The sequence below is a fragment of the Bos indicus genome, chromosome 2 (assembly GCF_029378745.1).
Source record: "Bos indicus isolate NIAB-ARS_2022 breed Sahiwal x Tharparkar chromosome 2, NIAB-ARS_B.indTharparkar_mat_pri_1.0, whole genome shotgun sequence".
In the NCBI taxonomy this organism is placed as follows: Eukaryota; Metazoa; Chordata; class Mammalia; order Artiodactyla; family Bovidae; genus Bos; species Bos indicus.
Window position 1 is genome coordinate 99,481,002 of NC_091761.1, and position 21,522 is coordinate 99,502,523.

Genomic DNA, 21,522 nt, shown 5'->3' on the forward strand with positions numbered 1-21,522 from the left:
AAGGAAAAGAAAAAGAAAAAAAAAAAGTATTACTCTTTTGATGACATAGCAGAACCATTCCTGCTATTTTAAGTAAGGCTGTGCCTATTTGTCCCTATATAAAATTTTACTCTTGGCTGAAGTCTTATTTTTTAAACTTTGAAAGAACTATTGTATTTTTCTTGTTGCTAAGTAACATGAATGTTCCCTATGCCTGTCCTTCAAATCCCAAGACTCTTCAATTTATTTTTAGTGAAACTTCAAAAATGCTTTGATTTCTTTTCTTCTTTCAAAATATCTGCCTTGGAGAATTAGAGAAAATATCTTTTCATGGTAGATTTTATTTTCTTAGATTATTGATCTAATATCACAACATTCTTTTCAGTTTAGACTTTTTTTGAAGTAATTCTATATGATATAAAATTAATAAAAAATAGTTTAATGATAACATCCTAAAACTTTTAAATTAAAATCTAGGATGACGGTCATCACTTCCCCTAACCTTACATTTTGTGGCTATTTGAATATTAAATGTTACCAATATATAAGTTTTCTAATCAATATCTACTCTAGAATTTTCATTTCAGTAATTGCATATCCATTATGTATGACTTCCCAGGTGGCGCTTATGGTAAAAACCTGTCTGCCAATGCAGGAGACAAGAGATGCAAGTTCAATCCCTTGGCCAGGAAGATTCCTGAAGAAGGAGATGACAACCAATTCTAGTATTCTTGCCTGGAGAATTCTATGAACAGAGGAGCCTGGTGGGCTACAGTCCATTGGGTCGTACAAGTTGGACATGACTTAAGTGACTTAGCACAGCACACAACACTGTATAATATGCATACAACCACACTGTTTCCACTAATGTATGAGAGGATGAGGTGTTGGGTATAAACAACTTAGAATGTCAGCTATGAATAATTAACAAAATTTGACTAAATATTTATAGTTACTTTATTATTTTGTGCCTTTGTATCATGAGCGACCATTCCAAACTGATAGCACTGACAATATGGCAATTGGTCATTAACTAGGTAATAAATTCAAATATATTTTTCCTTAGTATCCATTCTTTTTTTCATAGCAGAATATCTCATTTGGTGATAATAAAGCCTTAACAAATGATTGAAATCCACAGGGTGGGCTATATTTTCTGTTGGTTATATTAAGATTACATCTACTTCAAGGTAAAATAATGGTTTGGTTTTCAAACTAAATAGCATAAATCTATGATGAGTTATGTGTGGATGTACATATTTACTTACACAGATTTTGCACTCAAATTGAAGTGTTAGTTTGTTATGGATTAACTTTTTACAAAATTTCTAGAGTTTAAACTGTCAAATACATATTTTTTTTTTATTTTGCATGTTTTATCAACATGAGTGATATAAAATATTCAACAGAGGAAAACTTCAGAATATAAGGGTTAAAATGATGTGGTGCTGGTGGAGGTGGGGAATGGAATTCAATTGTAAAGAGAATCAAAAGCATCATGTGTAAATGAGATTATATGATTGTTACAGCAAAGTCTGCAATCATCAGCAAAGCACCATTTCTGAAAACAGCTTCTTGGGTGATGAAAGAATTAGGATACTAAATGAAGACAACCATTTTTATGTTTCTAAGACACAGGCCATCCTTGTCTTTTCTCTGGAGCTCCCTTCTCCATATACAGAGTTGAGGAATAAAATGAGGAATAAAAAGAGTCCTAGAGATAACCTAGGAAATGGAGAAGGAAATGGCAACCCACTCCAGTGTTCTTCCCTAGAGAATCCCAGGGATGGCGGAGCCCGGTGGGCTGCCATCTATGGGGTCGCAGAGTCGGACATGACTGAAGTGACTTAGCAGCAGCAGTAGCAGAGATAACCTAGAGGCTTTTTTTTTTTTTTTTATAGACTAGACTTCTACCTGTAGAACCTCTGTCTCTCTTTCTTTCTGTTTTCAAAACAGATTCTCCTTGCAATTTCTTTATTGTCACTGTCTCCATTATTGCATTTTTTTCTTTGCTGTCTCCCAGGGATTCTGCTATAACTTTGCCAGAGATCCCTTTTCACTTGAGTCTGATCTAACAAGTCACATTCCAAGAAGCATGGGCATTGGTTCCTGAACTTTGTGTTTTTGCTTCTATGCATTTCTCACAGTTTTGTGTGTGTGCTACTTTAACCAATCCTGTGATCAAGAGCAAAAGCTTTGGAACTGGTTGGTGTTCTCAGCACCAAGATTAATATTTCTGTCTTAAATCTCCTAACTTCTCTAGACTTTATTTCCTAAATATCCTTTTTACTCTTAAAAAGGAAAAAGTGTTTCACTGAGAAATGTAAAAGATGACTACAAAGAGCTAAGACTGATACCCTTCCTGTTGTTTCTCTGTTGTTCTCCACATTTCAGAAGCATTTAGCCATGTTGCCAGTTAAGAAAACACATTTAAGATTGCATGGCAATTAGTTTTCTTGCTCATTTTGAATACTTGTGTATTGTAGTTTGTTGTTGTTATTTAGTCACTAAGTATGTCTGACTCCTATTGTGTCTGACTCCTTGCAACTCTATAGCCCACCAGGCTCCTCTGTCCATGGATTTCCTAGGCAACTATACTGGAATGGATTGCCATTTCCTTCTCCAGAGGATCTTCCCCTCCCAGGGGTTGAACCCAAATCTTCTGCACTGGCAGGCGGATGCTTTACCACTGAGTCACCAGGGAAGTCCATATTAAAGTTACAAATTCCCAAAATATAATGACTTGTATGATATGGATTTGAGTGCTAACAGCCAGGATTACCTGACTTAAGAGTTTCCCCCTAAAAAAAAAAATCCTCTTTTTAGAATTTCTTCTTTTATGATAGTCAAGCTATTTGTATATGTAAATAGGTTCCCTGATTTTGTATTTCATATTTGTATTTATTTTCAGCAATGTATACGTGACTATTCTACCTAACCATTTAATCAGCTCAGACTTATAGACACTAAATGGAAACAAAGATAACTATTTTAGGGGTAGGAATTCTAACAAGACTTTATTATACTTTTTTCTCTTTTTGGAATCACAATTATTTTATGACATCAATACTAGTCCCATTTTCCATATTAAAAAAAACGAGTTTAGGACAATTAGTTATTTATCCAAGGATGGACATTTCAAATAGGAAGTGATTAAGTTAGGATTTAAGCTCATTTTTCATCAAAGGCTGTCATGTCTGCCAGGCAAAGTTGGAAGAAATTTACCAGTATCACAGATTGGAGTTGGCAAAATCTATCATTGGGTAGGCAAGAATTATATCAGATATTTATAACATAGTTTCACTTAGTATATTTTAAACCAATCCTTGTGTATTATTTCCTAGGGTTCCATCACTGTGGCAAAAAACATTAAGGACTTTATATTTCTATAATACATTTGATTTAATGATTTGGAAAATGTGGTTTCCCTGGTGGTTCAGATGGTAAAGAATCTGCCTGCCACTGCAGTAGACCTTGGTTTGATCCCTGTGTCAGGAAGATCCCCTGGAGAAGGAAATGGCAATCCACTCCAGTATTGTTGCCTGGAGAATTCCATGGACAGAGGAGCCTGGCAGGGTTCTGTCCATGCAACTGCAGAGTTGGACACAGCTGAGTGACTAACATACACACAAAAAAGTCAGATAATCAGTACTGTTTATTGTGCATTTAGGGAACCAGTATTTTTCCTTTGCTTAGCTTTCATTGTCTCATAAAAATGAGACAGAGAGTACTATAGATAATCTATTCATCCACATTATCAATTTCATATTTCTGACAAGTTCAAAATTGAAATATTTAAGGAAAATACAATGGCTTCTGGAAAGAAACAGGATGAAAATCAGATGTCCTGATTTCCAGGTTTGGTACTTCAACTACGTTTTGACATTGGTCAACATTTAATTCTACAACTTCTCACTATTTGATAAAATGATTTCTAGAATCTATTCCCTCCTTAGAACTGCACATACATATTCAAAAAACTTTTATTGTAACAGTCTCTTAATCGAATTAAAGTCTATTAGTTCCATTTTAATGGCATCAATTGCTATACACACAGAGAAGCATATTTTATCTGAAGTATTTTATGTACAGAAAATATCTTTCTTTCATAATAATATGAACAAGCATGAATACAATTCAATTCAATGAGGCAAGTAGCAAATAATTTGCTATTCATTATCAACTTTATGAGTTGACTGTGCTCTACAAAGTTTCAAGTTGAATTTTCCTGATAAAACTATTAAATCCTTTATTTGGATGCTGTCTTTATTAAGATATAATTCATATATCATACAGTTCTTCTATTGAAAGTGCACAATTCAATGTTATTTTAATATATCCACAGAATTGTACAACCATCATCACCATCTCAAACTGTTAAATAACTTTTTTAAAGTGGTTTTACATTTAAACGTCTAATTTTAGTATTTTTTCCTAAATTCATGGAGGGAATTGGTCTTAGTCATCTTTCAAAAAAGAGACATATCACTATTATTGAGATCCTTAGGTTTTTATCCTTCTAATGTAAAATGCAAAAATACAATGTTATCTGGGATTATGAAAACGGTTGTTAAAATAGGGACAATTTATAAGACAGAAGAAAGAACTTCAAAACTACAGTTTACAAACCCTTGAAAACCTGTTCAGTGAGCAATACAGGGAAATTTGACTCAGGGACAGTACTAAAATTTTTATTTTAGTACTAATGAAGGACAACTGTGATGCATGAAATGGTATGTTAGGTTAAAGTGATTTTATGAGTATATGAAATGCCACACAATGAGGTATATACTAGGTTTTATTGTTGTCAATTTGATTGTTGCAGTATTGTAGATGGAATTTAAAATACTTGATTTAAAATACAGCTTAGGTTATCTTTAGAAAGTGACAAAGCACTTTCAGAAAACCTTTTCAACTAGAAAATACAAAGGTAATTTCTCTATAGGGCTCTGTGCTTGTCTGAAACATAGAAATGTGTGTAATTCCTAATACACAATCAAATAGCCTCACAACCTAAATGGAAAAAAAAAATCAAAAGTTCTGCAGTCATTCCAGATGAAAATTAATAGGAAAACAAGAAAAAAAAATTGTTGACACATATGAGAGGAAATATTACTTATCACAATGTCCTTCATAAAGAAAATAGAAACATTTTTCAATTTGGAGAGGTATAAATTTCTATAATCTATTATGAATTATTCGTATTTATATACTTTTAAAAATATATGCACAATAGTCAATATGTCAATATGTATTTTGACCTGTTTACTCAAATAAAATTATTCCTTCTTAAAACAATTCTTTTTTATGTTTTTTTCTTTATGTCACACAAACTCTCCTTAAAAATCTTGACCAGCACACATATTCTGAAATTTTACCACTCTATGATCATTTTAATATCTGAACCAATCAATACCTCAAAGCTTATAAGATAAAGATGACATAAGATGCCTTACCCGTCATAGAGGTTACAAGACTCTATGCAGGTCCTTCCCCTGCTGAAGCGACGGCATGACAAGCACTGGTCTGGCCCAGGTCCCCAGCACCCATCATTTGAACAGAGATGGTTGCACACCATTCCTTCAGCAGCTGAAAAACACACCAGAATCAAGGGGAAATACAACAGAAGGCTGTGTCCAAACTAACCATGTTAATATGAAACTTCCTAGGTAAAGCTATTTCTAAAGGAGTCGTTGTAAAAGAGATCTGTGGCAGATGTCTGTCTGCCTATCCGTCACTATGGCTCACTCTACCCTCCATATTTCCCTAGTGCAGAGCCCCAATCACTGTATGTAGATAGCACCACTGCATTTTTCATAATGGTGAACAAATGTCTCTTACCTCTATCAAAATTCTAGGGAGGGAGAGTGACAGAAATTAACATTCCCGTTAAGGTAAGGAACAGAACATATCTTTCTAAAGCCAACCCTTTGCTCCACTGATACAACAAACATTTTGGCTTCAATTTCATATGAGAAATTCATGCAGAAATAGAACAAGCAATACTTATTATAAAACAACAAATATTAAAAGGGGGAAAAAAGAGAAATAATTTTGCATTAGTTTGTATTAACTAGAAATTTATGTAAATAGAAATATGCAGTATGTTATCTTTTTTAGGTAATTTCTTTAACTCAGAATAATTACTTTGAGATTTATCCATGTTGCTACATGTATCAATATTTATTCATTTTTATTACTCAGTATATCCCATTGTATGCATATAGCACATTTTTAAACCATTCACGTAATGCTGGATATTTAGATTGTTTCCCATTTAGGGCTATTAAAAATTTAGCTACTATGAACATCCATGTGCACATTTGTTTGCACATACACTTTCATTTTATTTATTTATTTATTCATTTTTGGAATGAAATGGGTGGATAATATGGTAGGCAGAGGGTTAATTTTTTTAAAGAAACTATCAGATTGTTTTTCAAAATATTGTACCATTTTACATTCCCCATAGCAATAAATTCAACTTGTGAACTGAAGTTTCCTCACATCTTTACCAATACTTGGTATAGCTAGCCTGCTTAATTTTAGCCTTCCTAATATTATGTAGTGGAATCTCATATGGATTTGATTCACATTTTCTAGGTGATTAAAGATACTGAACATCTTTTAATGTGCTTATTTGCTGTCTTGTCTGATGAAGTGGCACTGAATTTTCTGCTCATTTTGTATTGGACTGATGGTTTTCTTACTATTGAGCATCTAGAGTTCTTTATAGATTCTGCAAATGTTTTCTCCCTGTCTTAGTCTTTTTATTTACTTATCACTCTTTTGAAAAGTACGTATTTTAAAATATTGGTGAAGTGCAACTTATCAATTTTATCTTTTATAAATTATACTTTGGGCATTATATCTAAAATTTTTGTCTAAACCAAAGTAACAAACATTTTGTTCAAATTTTCCTTTTAGAAGTGTGATGGGTTTTTGCCCATATAGCCCATTTATAGTTAGTTTGCATATAATACTGATTAGTCAGGATTCTGAAGAGAAACAGAATAAATAGGTATATTCATATCTGTATCTACGTATTTTTATATACTAAGAAATTGTTTCACACAGTTATAGAGGCTGCGAAGTCTGTCTGCTGTTTACAAGTTGAAGTGAAGTGAACTGAAGTTGCTCAGTCGTGTCCAACTCTTTGCGACCCCACGGACTGTAATCTACCAGGCTCCTCTGTCCATGGGATTTTCCAGGCAATAGTACTGGAGTGGGTTGCCATTTCCTTCTCCAGGGGATCTTCCTGACCCAGGGATCGAACCCAGGTCTCCCGCATTGTAGACAGACGCTTTACCGTCTGAGCCACCGGGGAAGTCCCTTACAAGTTGCAGACCCAGTCAATTCAGTTCAGTCACTCAGTCATGTCTGACTCTTTGAGATCCCATGGACTGTAGCACGCCAGGCTTTCCTGTCCATCACCAACTCCCAGAGCTTGCTCAAACTCATGTCCATCGAGTTGGTGATGCTATTGAACCATCTCATCCTCTGTTATCCCCTTCTCCTCCTGCCTTCAATCTTTCCCAGCATCAGGGTCTTTCCCAGTGAGTCAGTTCTTCGCATCAGATGGCCAAAACATTGGAGTTTCAGCTTCAAAATCAGTCCTACCAATCAACACTCAGGACTGATTTTTAGGATGGACTGGTTGGATCTCCTTGCAGTCCAAGGGACTCTCAAGAGTCTTCTCCAACACCACAGTTCATCAATTCTTCAGCACTCAGCTTTCCTTATGGTCCAACTCTCACATCCATACATGACCACTGGAAAGACCACACCTTTGATTAGATGGACCTTTGTCGGCAAAGTAATGTCTCTGCTTTTTAATATGCTGTCCAAGTTGGTCATAGCTTTTCTTTCAAAGAGCAAGTGTCTTTTAATTTCATGGCTGCAGTCACCATCTGCAGTGATTTTGGAGCCCAAGAAAATAAAGTCTGTCACTGTTTCCATTGTTTCTCCATCTTTTTGCCATGAGGTGATGGGACCACATGCTATGATCTTAGTTTTTGAATGTTGAGTTTTAAGCCAGTTTTTTTACTCTCCTCTTTCACTCTTATCAAGAGGCTCTGAAGACCCTGAAAAGCCTACAATACAGTTTTAGTCTGAGTTTGAGAACCAGGAGCACAGATATTTCAAGTCCCAGTCTAAGGGAAGAAGAAGACTAATGCACCAGTTCAGGAGTCAGGCAGAGAGACTAAGTATGTCCTTTTTAGTCTTCACTGAATTACAATATACCTATCCACTTCATTTCACTCAGTCCATCAATTCAAATATTAATCTCATCCAGAAACACCCTTCCAAACTCATCCACAAATAATAATGTTTAACTAAATACTTGGGGAAACTGTGACTCAGTCAAGTTGACACACAAAATTCATGAACACAGATACTATCTTTTTCTTTTTTTTGGCATGTAGATATTCAATTTTTCCAGTACCATTTGTTGAAAATACAATCCCTTTTCCAGTAAATTATCTTTGCATATTTGTTTAAAATCAGTTGTCTTCATACTTGTAGGTCTATTCATATTTCTTGACTTTTCTATTGATCTATCTCTCAGGGTGTATTTTCTCACCTTTAATATATATGTGTCTTTATGATTGAAGTCTATGTACTGTAGGCAGCATACAGTTGGGTATTGCCTTTTTAATCTGATCTGACAACCTCTGCCTTTAATTAGGGTTGTTGTTGTTGTTCAGTTGCTAAGTTGTGTCCAACTCTTTGAAACTCCATGAACTGCAGCACATCAGGTTTCCCTGTCCTTCATTAACTCCTGGAATCCACTTAAACTCACGTCTGTTGAGTCAGTGATGCCATCCAGCAATTTCACCCTCTGTTGTCCTCTCCTCCTCTCGCCCTCAATCTTCCCAGCATCAGAATCTTTTCCATGAGTCAGCTCTTGGGGTATGTAACCAATAATCTTTACTATGATCATTGTAGTTAAAAATCATCGATTTTACTATTTATCCAAACTATTCTCTTCCCATTTTTTCCCTTTTTCATGACATATTTTGGAAAATCAAATTCTTTATTCTTTCATTTTATCTCTTTTGCTTTTTGGCTTCTGAGCTACATAAATTTTTCATTTGCTATTTTAGTGATATAGTTTGTGGTTGCAGTAAACATTAAAATAATTTAAAAAGATAATCTGAAGAAACAGTGACTATACACAGGGTTTTCTTGAAACTTAAAGGAATGCTAATCTCATAATATTAACTATTTTAGCTAACTTATAAAGTTTGTGGACTTCGCTTAACTGATTCCATGTCTTAAATTAAGATAGCATATGTTGTAATTATTCTTCTCACTTTTTGGGGAAATTATTCAAAAATTGATTGATTTGATATTTTACTCAGGAAAGGCTGACAGTTTAGCTGTTATACTGATTTTAACAAATAGCAAGAGGTCTCTCCTTCTGATTCATTCATAATGCAGAGAAAGAGGGCTCTTTCACTATATAAAATAAATGTCTGTAGAAAGGAAATCTTAACATAAGTCTCATATCACTGATTCCTAGATGTACAAGTAACTTCCCATTAATTTATAAAGATGTAAGGAATAAGAAATAGAGTTCAATCAAGCTGACTGAATATAAATGTGTAAAATCAAATTTTATACAACAGATGAAGATTAGAAAGGAGTAAAAGATCAGAGATACTAAAATATTACAAACTAATGCTCATTTTATAAGCATTGAGACATTTTAAGGTTACTCATAGAGTGTTTCATATTCTGACACATATATACATTTATATACAAATTTTGTATGCACTTGTTTATGGTATAAATATAATTATCAGAAGAAAACTTAAGGAAAAAAAATAGCTATATTACAAAAGCAACTTGTAAAGATAAGCAGATTATATTCAAAATCATACTGTGGAGTATCACGAATCTCTCCCTTTCCTATCCTTGTAGAAAATATAATCAATGCCTCATCTTCTTCGTATATCAACTTCTGTCCAAGGCCTTAAATATGCTTTCAGTTTCTTCCTTTAGGATGTTGATAAAACCATCAGTACACCTTTGTACTGCCCATTTCATGATAGTCCATCAATTCCTTGATTTATTTATTTCACCTATTCACATTAATTTTGGGGGGCTTGAAAAAATTACTCTCATTCTTGTCCCTTCTCCTTTGATTTTCTGTTCTCTCCTTTGACATTAGTTAAAGAAGAGAGTGTTAGCGTCACTCAGACTCCTACCTTCTTTTCTTTACCTGCTACTTTTCTTAGTCTGTATTTAGATGCTCAATTTCAGAGCAGCTTTGAATCTGGGAAATAGTATCTATTGGAGGAAAGCAATGATAAGCAGGAAATCATAATAATTACTTTCTTCTCACTCTTTCCAAAAGTCACTCTGCTGAGTGAAACCTTGGGAAATATCTCCACAAAGCACAGAACAAAAGACCAAGGAAACTACTTTGAAATTCTTAAGTGAAAAGAAGTTTTCAATCAGTACCAAGAATTCTACAGCCCTCTGACCCTCCAGGGTGATAGTCCCACAGGAAGGAGTAAAAGGCCTATTCGGTGGCTTACCTTGAAACACCATCAAGAACTCTAAAGAAACCTTAGCAATGTAGCCATTAGGCAACCTTTAACTTCTGTTTTTTTGGAAACTGCAAATTTTTTTTTTCTTTATATCATCTGATTTGTATCTATTAAAATTTTGGAGAGATAATAATGTGCTTATTATTTTGACCTTTACAGAGAATATTGAACTTGCTTTCATTAAAATAGAGGCAAGCTCAAGTAATGGATCTTGCTATGTGTTTCATGTGTGAAAGTAAAGGAACTAGCTCAAAACACTGAAATGAAGTACCTGTCTGCAAGCACAAAGGCAGAAATAGCATCTTCTTTTTCATTGTACAAGACCACCTACATATGCTGTTTGCACTACCTACCATATGTAGAGGCATGGGTTTGACTTGGAATGTTTTTGGGAAGATACCATTAATCTTTTGCTATGAAAGCTGAAAAAGATGACTTAGTTGTCATAGTTCAGTTTTTTCTGATTGGATCAACATAGACCAAATCCTTACTCTATGACTAGCCATGCAGCCTTGGGCAATTATTTACATATTACTTATCTGTAAGTAAATAATAACATCTATCTCTCCAGGTAATGATGAAAATTAGACATCATATTACTAATATATACTATATAATATAGTATATAATGCAGTTTTTTATTTATCTATGCCCTCAGTAAATGTACTTAAGAGAAATGTGGAAATAAACAAGTATACCCATGTGTTTACTTTTAGAAGTATTTGTTGAGAAACTTCTTAGTTTATGCTGGACACTGCTAAGAAATTGGGATATGAAGGACATATGAAATAGCATACATATTGTGTTATGTAGTGCTTACAGCCTGGTTATGAAGACAGCACTAGATAAATAATTCTCTCTCTATATATATAAATAATCTCTCTCTCTCTCTCTCTCTCTCTCTCTCTCTCTATATATATATATATATATATATATATATATATTGAACTTGCACATTGAGTGGGAAAGGAATATCTGATGAGCCACTGAGGTGAACAATGGCCAGAGTATGTAGGAACCATGGGCCACTTAAAGGCTTTTCTGCTTTGGCCAAAGATCTGTAGGAAATTAAGGAAAGGATTTAAGTAAAGAAATTACGAGGACTCCCTGGTGGCACAGACGGTAAAGAATCTGCTTGCAAAGTAGGAGATAAGGGTTTTACCCCTGGGTCAGAAAGATCCCATGGAGAAAGGAATGGATACCTTTCAGTATTCATGCCTGGAGTATTCCATGGACAGAGGAACCTGGCGGGCTACATACAGTCCATTGGGTCCAAGAGTTGGACATGATTGAGCAACTAACACTTTCTATAAAATATCACTTCAAATGCTTTGAAGGAACTGACTTAAAAACATATTTGAACAGTTGGTGGGAGAGAGAAAATAGTTGAACTGTCCAGAGATAGGCATATTTGACCCAAGCAGGGTCAGTCAGGGTTCCTTCCACAACACAGATGCTGGGAGAGAGAAAGTAGGGCTATTTTACCCATACTCATAACCCTGGAGAATGCTCTGGGCAGGGATAAACATTTTTAGTGACTTCTGAATTTTTCTTTTTTAATGGAGGATGATGATTTACAATGTCTGTTAGTTTCTGCTGTACAACAATGTGAATCAGCTAAAAGTATACATACACTTCCTCTTTCTTGAGCCAAGACCCATCCCAACCCTCTAGGTCATCACAGAGCACTGAGCTGAGCTCCCTGTGTTATACAGCAGTTTCCCACTAGCTATCTATTGTACACATGGTTCAGTTCAGTCGTTCAGTCGTGTCCGACTCTTTGTGACCCCATGAACTGCAGCACGCCAGGCTTCCCTATCCATCACAAACTGCTGGAGTCTACCCAAACCCATGTCCATTGAGTTGGTGATGCCATCCAACCATATCATCCTCTGTCATCCCCTTCTCCTCCTGCCCTCAATCTTTCCCAGCATCAGGGTCTTTTCAAATGAGTCAGCTCTCCACATCAGGTGGCCAAAGTACTGGAGTTGCAGCTTCAAAATCAGTCCTACCAATGAACACCCAGGACAGATCTCTTTTAGGATGGACTGATTGGATCTCCTTGCAGCCTAAGGGACTCTCAAGAGTCTTCTCCAACATCACAGTTCAAAAGCATTGATTCTTCAGCACTCAGCTTTCTTTATAGTCCAACTCTCACTCCATACATGACTACTGGAAAAACCATAGCCTTGAGTAGACAGACCTTTGTTGACAAAGTAATGTCTCTGCTTTTGAATATGCTGTCTAGGTTGGTCATAACTTTCCTTCCAAGGAGTAAGTATCTTTTAATTTCATGGCTACAGTCAATGCAACTAATGAAGAAAGAGAGCTGACCTATGAAGAAAACAGAATCAGGCAATGTCGAAGAACTGAGTCATGGTAATGTTTAACCCATAGAGCCATCTGTGCCTGAAGGAATATCCCCCTTGCATTTCCCAGTTCTGTGAGCTGATGAAGTCTGTTTTCTTTTCTTTTAATTATGTTTATTTTTGTTATATAAAAAGACTTAAAAGTTTGCACAATTATGGTCATGTTTTATTTTTTACAAATTTACTGAGATAAAGTTTTTAGTCTTCTAACATTGTTTAAATTTAAGGTGTACAATGTGATTTGATACACATGTAAATGTTGATCACAATAAGTTAATATAGTACATCCTTTGCATAATTACTATTTTGTTGTGGTGGTGGTGGAAACATAAAATCTCTACTCTCATTGCAACTTTCAAATATAAAACAGAGTTTTGTTAACTATAGTTGCTATGCTGTACCTTAGATCCAGTAGTCATGTATGGATGTGAGAGGTGGACTATAAAGAAAGCTGAGCACCGAAGAACTGATGTTTTTGAACTGTGGTTTGGAGAAGACTCTTCAGAGTCCCTTGGATAGCAAGGAGATCCAACCAGCCCATCCTAAAGGAAATTAGTCCTAAATATTCATTGGAAAGACTGATACTAAAGCTGAAGCTCCAATACTTTGGCCACCTGATGTGAAGAAGTGACTCATTTGAAAAAATCCTGATGCTGGGAAAGATTGAAAGTGGGAGGAGAAGGGAACGACAGAGAATGAAATGGTTGGATGGCATCACCAACTTAATGTACATGAGTTAAGATAAACTCCGGGAGTTAAATTCATGGGGTCACAAAGAGTTGGACACGACTGAGCAACTGAACTGAACCTTAGATCTCCAGAACTTATAACTTAAAGTTTGTATACTTTGACCAGTATCTTACTATTTCCCCTAAGCCTCAGATTCTGGCAACTATCATTCTACTCTCTGTTTCTGTGAGTTTAATGGTTTTAGATTCTGCATGAAAGTGCTATCATACAATATTTGTCATTCTCTGTCTAACTTAATCCACTTAATATTGATGTCTTGAAGGTCTACCTATGTTGCCACATATGGAAGGATTTTCTTCTTTTTTATGGCTGAATATGCCATTGTGTGTATATATCAATCTATATACACGCAACATATGCTTTATACAGTCAACTGTTGACAGACACATTGTTTCCATATCTTGGCTATTGTGAAGAGTGCTGCAATGAACATGAGGATGCAGAGAAGTGAAATTACTAGATACAGTAATTTTATTTTTAATTTTTTTGAGGAATTTCTGTACCACTTTCCATCATGACTGCCTCTTTATTACATTCACTTCAACAATGTACTAGAGGTCCCTTTTCTCTACACCCTCACCAGCACTTGTTATCTCTTTGCTTTTTGATAATAACAATTCTAACAGATAGAAATTGATGTCTCATTGTGGTTTCAATTTGCATTAACATTTCCCTACCCCCAGGTGGCGCTAGTGGTAAAGAACCTGCCAGCCAATGCAGGAGAAGTAAGAGACATGGATTCTATCCCTGAGTCAGGAATATCCCCTAGAGAAGGAAATGACAAGCCACTCCAGTATTCTTGTCTGGAGAATCCCATGGACAGAGGAGCCTGACAGGTTACAGTCCATAGGGTAAAAAAAAGTCAGACACAACTGAAGTGACTTAGCATACACATTGATTACTGATGTTGAGTGTTGAGCACCTTTTCATGACTTGTTGCTATTTGCGTGTCTTCTTTAGAGAAACATCTGTTCACATTCTCTGCACATTTTTACACCAGATTGTTTGTTATTCAGTTTTTGAATTCCTTATATGCTTTTATTAAGGCCTTATCAGATACATGACTTGCAAATATTTTCTCCAGTTAGATAGTTTGGCTTTACATTTTGTTGATTGCTTTTGTTGTTCTTTTGGCTATGCATAAACTTTTTAGTTTGATGTAGTCCCACTTATTTTTGCTTTTGTTGATTCTGCTTTCAGTGTAATATCCATAAAGTCATTACCAAAACCAATGTCAAGGAACCTACAATCTTCAATGTTTCTTCTAGGAATATCGTGGTTTGGGGCTTATGTTTAAGACCTTAATCTTTTTTGAGTTCATTTTTGTGAGTAGTATAGGATAGGAGTGCAATTTCTTTCTTTTGCATGTGAATATCATTATTTCCCATCTTAATTTACTGATCAATTATCCTTTTTTTATTTAATATTCTTGTCTTCCTTATTAAATATTAGTTAAACTTACATGTGGTTTTATTTCTGGACTCTTGCTTCTGCTCCACTGGTCTATATGTCTGTTTTCATGCCAGTAGCATAGTTATAATTGCTATGGCTTCTAAACAAATGTTTCATTATATATCTATTTACCAAAAAGTATGTATTTTATATATGTCTATTGTTTTATATTCTAATGATGATAAAAATACTATTATAATTAGAAAAATAAAGTTATTTCCATTTTGAAAGGTAATTACTGAATATGGCTTCCCTCTTTATGTTGGGTTTCAGTGCATGCATGCAAATAATTTTAAAATGGAGATGTATCAGTTCAAATGTAACTAGATTATGAAAGTTTGGTTAATATTTATCTCTTCATTTTTTATATTCTGGTGTTAAAATGTTTATGCTTAATTATTTACAGAAACCTCAAATACTATTATAAACTTAGTCTAAATCTCCTTCCAACTAGCACTGTTTTGTCCCAAAACCATAAAAATAAAGGAGGCAAAAAACGTTCCAGCTTTTCATACCCTGGAGTTTCTCTCAATCTCTTCAAACCATAAAGTCTACTTAGAAATTTTTGCCTTAAAAGATTAAGACTGCTCAAGTTATACACTATTCAGATTAGGTGAAGTTTTTCTTTTATTGTCATTACTGTTTTAAGTCATGTTGAACTAAAAAATAACTTTAAAATCAAGGCTGTTTTTTTTTTTTTTCTTTTAAGCTACCAAGCTGATATATAGATTTAGATGGAGAGTATTTTATGGTGACTGTAGATATGTGCATTTATCTGTGTGCATGCATGTGTATGTGTTCTAGGGTAGTGTACATGTATATGTGCTGTGTGAGTATGCAAATACATACCTTATGCTGTATGTCTGTGTATACAAGTCTTGTAATGAATATGTATATGTGCTGTGTGAGTATACAAATACATACCTTACGCTGTATGTCTGTGTATACAAGTCTTGTAATGAATATGTATATGTGCTTGTGTGTATCTCGTGTGTGGTATACTAAGAAAGAATGTCTAAAAATGCAGTATCTACAATTTAAAATGAAACAATATTTAAGTTTACCCACTTGCAGATACTTAAGGCTCAATATTCAGAAAACTAAGATCATGGCATCTGGTCCCATCACTTCATGGGAAATAGATGGGGAAACAGTGGAAACAGTGTCAGACTTTATTTTTTGGGGCTCCAAAATCACTGCAAATGGTGATTGCAGCCATGAAATTAAAAGACACTTACTCCTTGGAAGGAAAGTTATGACCAAACTAGATAGCATATTGAAAAGCAGAGACATTACTTTGCCAACAAAGGTCCGTCTAGTCAAGGCTATGGTTTTTCCAGTGGTCATTTATGGATATGAGAGTTGGACTGTGAAGAAAGCTGAGTGCTGAAGAATTGATGCTTTTGAAACTGTGGTGTTGGAGAAGAGTCTTGAGAGTCCCTTGGACTCCAAGGAGATCCAACCAGTCCATCCTAAAGGAGATCAGTCCTTGGTGTTCATTGGAAGGACTGACGTTGAAGCTGAAACTCCAATACTTTGGCCACCTCATGCGAAGAGCTGACTCATTGGAAAAGACCCTGATGCTGGGAGGGATTGGGGGCAGGAGAAGAAGGGGACGACAAAGGATGAGATGGCTGGATGGCATCACCGACTCTATGGACGTGAGTTTGGGTAAACTCCGGGAGTTGGTGATGGACAGGGAGGCCTGGTGTGCTGCAATTCATGGGGTAGCAAAGAGTCGGACACGACTGAGCGACTAAACTGAACTGAACTTGCAGATAATACTGTGGGTAATAAAATGGTCTCAATCGCATGTGGGCAGTCATTGCAGGCTCAGTGTAAACATCAGCAACACCTCTGAGATCAATTTTATAGGATAATTACATTTCTAAGAATGCTGGATCCACTGTACTATGAGACCGAAGCCTAAATTTTGATAAATGGATTTCATGCAAACATTTTTCACTCTAAGATGTTAAAAATGAAAAACAAAATGCTTAATTTTATTCTACAGCAACACACAGCTGCTTTCTTCAAACTGTTTAATTTCTTCCTCAAACTGTTAAGTCAACTGTAACTCTACAGAACAATAAAATATGTTCATGGTTTTAAAAGTGGCTAAATGTCCAAGAGATATAATGCTGAAAGCTGAAGAACATGTTAAATTTTAGGTTATTATTATTAATCTTCTTTTGGTTATAAATTTTAGAAGTCTTAAAGAAATAAGGAATAATTGCATAAATTTTTCCTATCTTTTTTCTTTATAGCTAGTTTCTTTCTACATTTTCTTTTCCCATTTGTTTTTTATTCAGGTTTACAAAATGTAAAAGAAAGGACTTGAGAAATGACTAAATGAGTCAAAGAAGAATAATGTTTTTCTCTTATTCTTTTATTTTTTTCTTCAGGTTTTATTTTCATGGTTAAATCTTATTTTTGAAAGCTAGTAATACTATTGTTTTATTTTCATTTATTTTTTCAAAAACAAAATTTTCAAACAGTGTACTAAAATTTTTTTCAAAAGCAAAAATTTCAAACAGTGTACAAAGAATTTCAAAGTGAGAGAAAATAAGAGTATAATTCTGACTTAGAGAAATATTTATGTTAGTGTTGAAAAATATCCTATTTTATTTCCATGGATAATCTACTCTGGGGCATGTACAAAAACACATATAGTAATGTGGGATAAAAACCTTAGGTATTACAGAAAAAAAGAGCAAGCTTTCTGTCAGGAATCAGAAATATATAAAACCAAGGAAACAATCTAGGCTCAATAAAAGGATAAATCTCATTCAATGTGGGTATGCATATTTTGATATATAATAAGATTTTATATTTCTTGATTCTATTAGGAATAAAAGAATATATAAGAACTTAAGTTCACTCAAAACAAGAATTACATGTTGAAATCATGTTGAAGTAGACCTATTTTCTCTGGAAAATGTATTTAAGGATCGAAGAGAACTAAAGTGTGAATTCCTCACAAATTATGTTATATTTTATAAAAATTGCTAACTGGCTTAAACCCTTTCTGGGACAAGGTGGGATACAGATATATAATTAATTGACCACATAACCTGGCAAATTTAAGTCATGTTAACTTCTTAAGAGTTTACATTTTTTAAATGTGTCCTGTACTATTTATTAGGATGCTTAATGAACTTAATCATTTTGTATGTATATCCTTGTGATTGTTCTGATGTTGAGATCAAAGAAGCAAGAAGACTTCCTAACAGAAAAATAAGAAATGAAACTTTTAAAAAGGACTGATCTATCATGACCACAATAAAACATGCATTTGTTAACAGATCATTTGAATTCTAAGTATTTTTATTTTATATTTATCGTAAGTAAATCAGTACTATATTCATAGTATGTCACCTATAGGATGTAGAGGAAGTATTAGTAAGAAGAAAAACAGGGAAGAATTAAGTATTAATCATTAGAATATCAAAGTATAAGATGGGAATGGCTTAATTGTTACGGGGAGGGAGGAAGAAGGAGGGTTCAGGATAGGGAACATGTGTATACCTGTGGCGGATTCATGTTGATATACAGCAAAACCAATACAATATTGTAAAGTTAAAAAATAAAATAAAATAAAAAAATAAAAAACAAAAGCAACAAAAATGTACTCATGAAAACACTATTTGCTTCTGTGTGAAAAAGAAATGATGAAAGAAATAATATGCAGTAAAATAAATGAAAAAAGAAAACTCCATGACTATAAAAACAAATTTATGAAATGAACTTACTTCTTGAATGGCAAACTTTTAGAAGAGCATTTTTACACATTTCAAAAGAAAATGTCCTTTTTTCCCCCACCACCTCTAAATGGCAAATATTTTGCTTTTCTATGTCACCAAATTCACTGAAACAAAGAATACACAGAAAATTTGAGTGGATTTCCACAAATTGATTGAAATGAGGAAGTACCTGGGACGCCTATTAAATATTTAGATTCCCAGGTTCTACTTACACCTGTTGAATCTAAATCTCTATAGGAGGTTCTTAAGATCAGGCAAGATTTGAGAACACGAAATACATAATGAAAACATGGAATATGTTATTAAAGTCACCCATCTGATTGTTTTATACCAACCTTTTTTAAGTGTTGAGAAAAGAAGGACAATCCTGACCTATCAGTTTTAATTGTTTTACACAATGCAGAATATAACAAAAATGTTTAAAGCGTCTAGGTTTTATTGTCTGGGTACTTACTACAGTTTTCAGCTTTCCTGTTGTCCCGAATCACTATCCTTTGGTTGGCTGTGCTGAACAGTGTTGTCCAGTTGATGGTGTGATAATAGCACAGATTGCTGTTGTCAGTGATGTAGATGTTCCCCGCACTGATTTCTTTCAAGGATTGGAATTGTAGAGATGTGATGCCCTGTTGCTTGAGGATAAGCAAGGAAAGGCCACTAAAGAGAGGGAGGGGAAAAAATGAAACAGTAGTAATTGTTTTCTGGCCATGACATGCATTATTCAAGTAAAATATGGTTGTCATATCTTATTCCAAAAAGAATGTTAATAGAGCATAAAAAAGATTAAATAAATAAACCTGTAATCCGAACATTATTTCTTTACAATGCTATTCACTGACACTTTCAAAAGTAATCATTTGACTCCCCTCTCAAAAAAGCCCATCTTTTAGAAATATGAATATCAGTGATATCTCTATTTCTGTCTACATATGTACCACTGACATATCTACTCACTGCCTTTCACAATCTTAAATTCATCAAGAATGAAATCCTGGATTAAGACTAAATAATTAAATACATGTTGATAGGGTGACTGTTCATCTATCCAAAATAAGATATTAATTCTGCTCTATTAAATAAATTTAGACACACTTTTAGATGGTACATATCACAGGAAATGACTATGGATATTTAGCTTTAATTTATACCTTAGCAACCAAAATATAATTATAATAGTTGAAAAATATATACAGAGAGATGTCAAAAATTAAAAAGAATAAAATTAAACTAAAACTTAAAAAAAATACTCAGAAGGCTTGGATATATGAGAAAGCATTTCTAAAAGTTAAGTAACAACTACACTGTGGAAACAAATTATCATTTCAAGGATGCTGTTTTCATTTCAACATGTCAACTTTGTAATTAAATTCTTTCTTCATTCTCTAAAGAATAACTGTTTCCCAAATCTCAATCAACTTACGAACATTATTTTCTATTTTAGAGATCAAATCTGTCCTCCTTTGCTTCCTTATAAATCTAAGTTTGCTTTACTTTTAATACTCAGATTTTTTGCATGTATTATATATATATATATAAATGCAAGATGAACTATAACACACATTTATACAATGTGTGTGTGTAGCGAATTGGGATGTAATTCTCCCTCTCAATTCTTTCTTCCCATCATGACCACCCCTAATTGTTGATTACAATTATGCTCATGATGAGCATAACAATGCTTTGATTGAGATTTATAATACTTTATTCAATGGATAGTAAAAATTGGTTCCACATAGCACTATCCTTTTTTATTACATTTACATTTTAGAACCTCTTATAGATATATGTATTTAATTTAATGGACTTTCTGTGAACTATAATTACAGAGTATTTGATGACAGTATTGATTTTTGACATCTTTCAGATTTAAGTAGAAAAATTAAGTCTAAGTCACCTTACATATACACCTACCTATAGAGTACTCTTCCGCCAATGGTTACCAAGTTTGAAAAAACACTGAAGTCGGTCATGTTTGGAGGCCATGACTGTATGTTCAAGAAACCTACAAAACATAGGTGTAACAAAAATTCAGAATGTCATTGTCTTAGTAACAGTATTTAATACTAATTATTCTGGAGATATGATGAAAATGGAAGGCAAGAAAAGGACAAAAAATATTCCCATTTTTGAACCATTCTATCTTATGTTTTTTCTTCCAAGATTCAATGTCTTACCCAAAGTTTCTGGACTGCAATCCTCAATAGGTAATGAATGTCAAAATAATGAACACGAAGAATGAGTGTTTTTCAGACACACAGAATCATATCACTGTATAGTATAAAGATTTAAATGATTCTTAATTAGATTCATTCTTCTAAAAGCAAAGATATTTAGTTTAACTAGATACATAGACGGAGAAGGCAATGGCACCCCACTCCAGGACCCTTGTCTGGAAAATCCCATGGACAGAGGAACCTGGTAGGCTGCAGTCCATGGGGTCGCTAAGAGTCGGACATGACTGAATGAGTTCACTTTCCCTTTTCACTTTCATGCATAGGAAAAGGAAATGGCAACCCACTCCAGTGTTCTTGCCTGGAGAATCCCAGGGATGGGGCAGCCTGGTGGGCTGCCGTCCATGGGGTCACACAGAGTCGGACACGACTGAAGTGACTTAGCAGCAGATATATAGAAAAATATTGCTTCAATTTTCCT

At 34.3% G+C, this 21,522-nt stretch overlaps 1 protein-coding gene across 6 annotated transcripts in view; it reads right to left on the reverse strand.

The window, feature by feature from the left end:
• Positions 1 to 21,522, reverse strand: part of ERBB4 (erb-b2 receptor tyrosine kinase 4) — a 1,281,057-nt gene that overhangs the window by 300,309 nt on the left and 959,226 nt on the right. For all 6 annotated transcript variants that reach the window (XM_070800265.1, XM_070800289.1, XM_070800279.1 and 3 more), the window contains exons 11-13: positions 20,782 to 20,872; positions 19,328 to 19,527; positions 5,436 to 5,568 (exon numbers count right to left, since the gene is read on the reverse strand). In XM_070800265.1, the coding sequence (XP_070656366.1) occupies positions 5,436 to 5,568; positions 19,328 to 19,527; positions 20,782 to 20,872 (424 nt within the window). The remainder of the gene's footprint in view (positions 1 to 5,435; positions 5,569 to 19,327; positions 19,528 to 20,781; positions 20,873 to 21,522) is intronic.